Source organism: Oncorhynchus mykiss, chromosome 5 (genome assembly GCF_057628025.1).
Source record: "Oncorhynchus mykiss isolate SJ-2025 chromosome 5, ASM5762802v1, whole genome shotgun sequence".
In the NCBI taxonomy this organism is placed as follows: domain Eukaryota; kingdom Metazoa; phylum Chordata; class Actinopteri; order Salmoniformes; family Salmonidae; genus Oncorhynchus; species Oncorhynchus mykiss.
The window spans coordinates 43584204-43587966 of NC_143026.1; the positions used below are offsets into that span (position 1 = coordinate 43584204).

The following is a 3763-nucleotide window of genomic DNA, read 5'->3' on the forward strand; positions in this document are numbered from 1 at the left end:
AGACAAGAGGGTGCCATTTGGGATACATTCAGCCTCTCTCTACGGGGAGTTAGTCAACACAACCACAGCGTTTCTAAAGACACCGTTCTTCTAAAGACACCGGTCATCGCTCATCCATATATTCATATGGATATATTCTTACTTCATCCCTTTACTTAGAGTTGTGTGTATTAGGTAGCTGTTGTGGAATTGTTAGATTACTTGTTCGATGTTACTGCACTGTCGGAACTAGAAGCACTTCGCTACTCTCGCAATAACATCTGCTAACCATGTGTATGTAACCAATAAAATTTGATTTGATTTGATTCACCACCTTCAGAATGACTGGTCATTATTCTGTGTGATTAAAGGTCAGTATTCACCATTTTGTTTCACTGGTAGTTGAACCATAGGTTCGGCTACTTGCCTAATGTGATGGATGGCATACTAGCTCTATTGTCTTCTTTCATTATCTATCGGCCTAAACAGTATCTTCATGTTTCCTATGATTTTAATGTAATATATAAAGTTTGAATAATGTCTGGGAAATAATTGACAATAGCTAGAATTGGGAGATGAAAGAAAGAAAACACTCATAGGAAGTTATAGCAGTTCAGTTCAGAAGTTATATATATATATATATATATATATAGTATTAAAATGTATTATGCATTTTTCCCCTGCTCATTCATTGGTCACGTTTCAACTTTCACGTCACTGCCCCTGAACCAAGTAGAAAATCCCAAAAACGAATTTGACCAATAGGGCACTTGTCAAGGGATGCGGAGGAACCAGTGGGGGGAACGCGAAAGACACTCAACAGTCGTAACTATTCTATGGGGCGTATCGTTTACATCGCATTCCTCATTCCTTTACATCATTTTAAAGCTGAAGAAGGCACCGAATGCATGCTTCATGAGCGGATACACCATAACACTTTACCCAGAACGGAGTTTGTATTTCTGAAAGGTAAAACGACGAAAACGGCTCTTCTTGCTGCTTCATTTGTGAGTGCGGCAAAGCAATGGGACGCAGACGTTGAAGAGTTCTCGTGAAGCCGCGACTGTTGTGAAGATAAGTGGAGAGTTAATTTGTGCCTTTTAACTTTTATTGTGAGTGTATCAAGTGACAATCTAACAAATTGCAAGCGATGTGCGGTTTTCACACCTTGGGCGTATCACGGCAAATAATTTGCTGAACCTCGTTCATTCTCCAGTGGAGCGGCCTGAATGCGAGGGAATGGATTTGCTTGACTACTTTTTGACACATATTTAATGTAGATACCGCTACACAAATCCATATGTTGAAGTCTTATTTGGATCAGTCTACATCGAAATGGCAACTTTTGCCGGGTTTATAAAGTGGACTGGGAGATCAACTTTGTATTTATGCTGCGCGTTTGTCCTGTTCGGCTGTCTCTGCATCGCGTCCCCTACTCATGGTCGTCGGCTCATCTGTTGGCAAGCCATCATGAAGTGTCATGGAGAGTCTGAGTGCCACTACGCATATGACCAATACCTTTACGCCTGTGCGCCTGTTATCAACGGGGATAGGAAGAAGTGTCCCAGCCACTGCATCTCGTCCCTTATCCAGCTGAATCTAACCGAGACCGGCCCGTCTCTGGAGGACTGTGACTGCGCCTCGGACCCCGTCTGCCGGAGCACCAAACGCGCCATAGAGCCGTGCCTGCCTCGGACAAGTAACATGGGCTGCACCGAAGCCCGGCGGCAATGCGAGAGAGACTCCCAATGCAGTTCGGCGATGCGCGACTATTTGTTTCACTGCCGTAAACTTTTCGGAGGGGAGCGATGTTCGGACGACTGCAGGAGGGTGATTGCCAACATGCGCAATATACCCAAAGCACAACAACTTGATACTTGTGTTTGTGATGGCACAGAGAGGACCATATGCGAGTACGTCAAAGTTAGTATGAAAAACTTTTGCTTTGACTCTATGGACAGATACGCGGGCAGCGGGTTGTCTGATTCAGAGGACGACTCTGAAGATGATTATGACGAGATGGAGGATTATATATATGTGGAAAACAAAAGTTTTTCATCCAGATCCGCCTGTCGGGGTGTTGTATGGACTGCCTCTGTGGCCACCATTTTGGTTCTAATGAATCTTATCTGATAGGGCAGCCTACCCCAGTTGATTCAGCTGTTGGGAAAGTTGTTTGAGAAAGAGTGGCCAGTGAAATGTTGACACGGACATAATAGCTCCTGAAAGTTGTAACACCAGCACACCTGCTTTAGCATATACGTTTTGTGTATGGATGATTTTATGGCCTTTGCTCTGCTATCTATCTTCACGGGGCTTCTTCTCAACATTCCATCTGGTCTCTGTCCCACTCTGTCTCTGTGCTAATCTGCTATGGGTCAGTAATTTAGGTAAACACGTATATATTTCAAATGTATCATTTTTGGGGGGTGAATCCAAAAGGTTTATAGATACATTTCCAGACAGCTGTGCACCTCTAGGCAATGTAATATTTGAACCAACCCTTGAAGAATGTTAAACACCAATTTCATCAGCTATTGCCTATCATCACAAAATAGTCAAAAATGTATAGAAGTTTGACAACGACATTTAAAAAAAAAAAATGTGGATAGGCAAGTGACTTCTTTACGCTGCTTTCCCGCTGTTTCGAGACAATAATGAAAACGGCAGGATTTAAAGCGTTCTCTTCGTAGTCACTTCGTTGTAATGTGGAGAGACTAATCAGGTGTTCTTCTTTTCTTATGAGCTAGACAATAGACATAGGCATACGTGTAATTATGATGTCATTTCAATTCTAGTCAGTGGATAATGCATTTAATGCAAGCAACCTGACAATAGTTTGATTGGTTGGTTAGCCTACATTACCAGCCTTAATCATGTCACACATTTCCGTAAATTCAGTATCAATGTCAAGTTTTCAAAAAGTTAAGGGAGATTATTTTTATATGTCAAAATCTGTAAAGTTAAATTGTACAGTTTATTGTATGATATTGATTTTGTTTCCAGAGATATTTGTTTATTACTGCTAAGAAGAGATTTGCACTGTATAGAAATGACGTGAAGTGCTTCACGGTGACTATTGTATATTCTTTTGTGTCCACAGAGGTGAAAATATAAGTCTTCTTGCTTAAAGTGCCATATGACTCTTGATTGTTTCACTCTTCTCTCTTCCTTGCATGCTGACCAGGCCGGACACGTTCGAGCGTCGCAAAATACATTTAGAAATCCATGTTATTCAATTATTGCACCCACACTGCTCTCGCGCGTCAACGAACGTCTGCGTTGCCAAGGGCTAAAATAGAAGTCATTCCTATTTCTGACACAGATCACGCTGAAAGTCCTGCCTCTCCCATCTCCTCGTTGGTTTATAGAAGCAGGTACCCACGTGCCATTTCCTCATTGGTTATACCCAGGTGGGTGATTGAAAGACAAAATGTTTTGCCGGTTCTCGTGGTAAAAGTGTAGATGCCAATCACCATATAAGTTCAAAGATGAAAAGGTCTGGAAGGAGGAGAGATGACTAGAAACGATTCGGTTGGCTGTTTTATGTGTGGATTAATTGTCGGAGTAGAAGTCCTTGTGCATTTCAGGTAAAATAACAACTCAATGTTCATATCCCAGGACAAATGAGCTAGCATCAGCAAGCTAGCTAAATAGGACAAATTAGCTAGCAAGTGCAAGCTAACTAGCTATATTGCCATACATGTTTAATGCTTTTCGACCTGTCCCCAAATTAATGTCATTGGTTCAGAGTTTGTTTTGATATTTGAACCTGCATGTTGTG

The 3763-nt window shown here is 41.8% G+C and overlaps 1 protein-coding gene across 1 annotated transcript; it reads left to right on the plus strand.

Annotated features, from left to right (window-relative positions):
• Positions 1–749: 749 nt before the first annotated feature.
• Positions 750–3115, plus strand: LOC110523897 (growth arrest-specific protein 1). Its single transcript, XM_021603018.3, has one exon. It carries the CDS (start codon positions 1315–1317, stop codon positions 2110–2112), a length of 798 nt encoding a protein of 265 aa, XP_021458693.1. The 5' UTR covers positions 750–1314; the 3' UTR covers positions 2113–3115.
• The last annotated feature ends 648 nt before the right edge of the window (positions 3116–3763 follow it).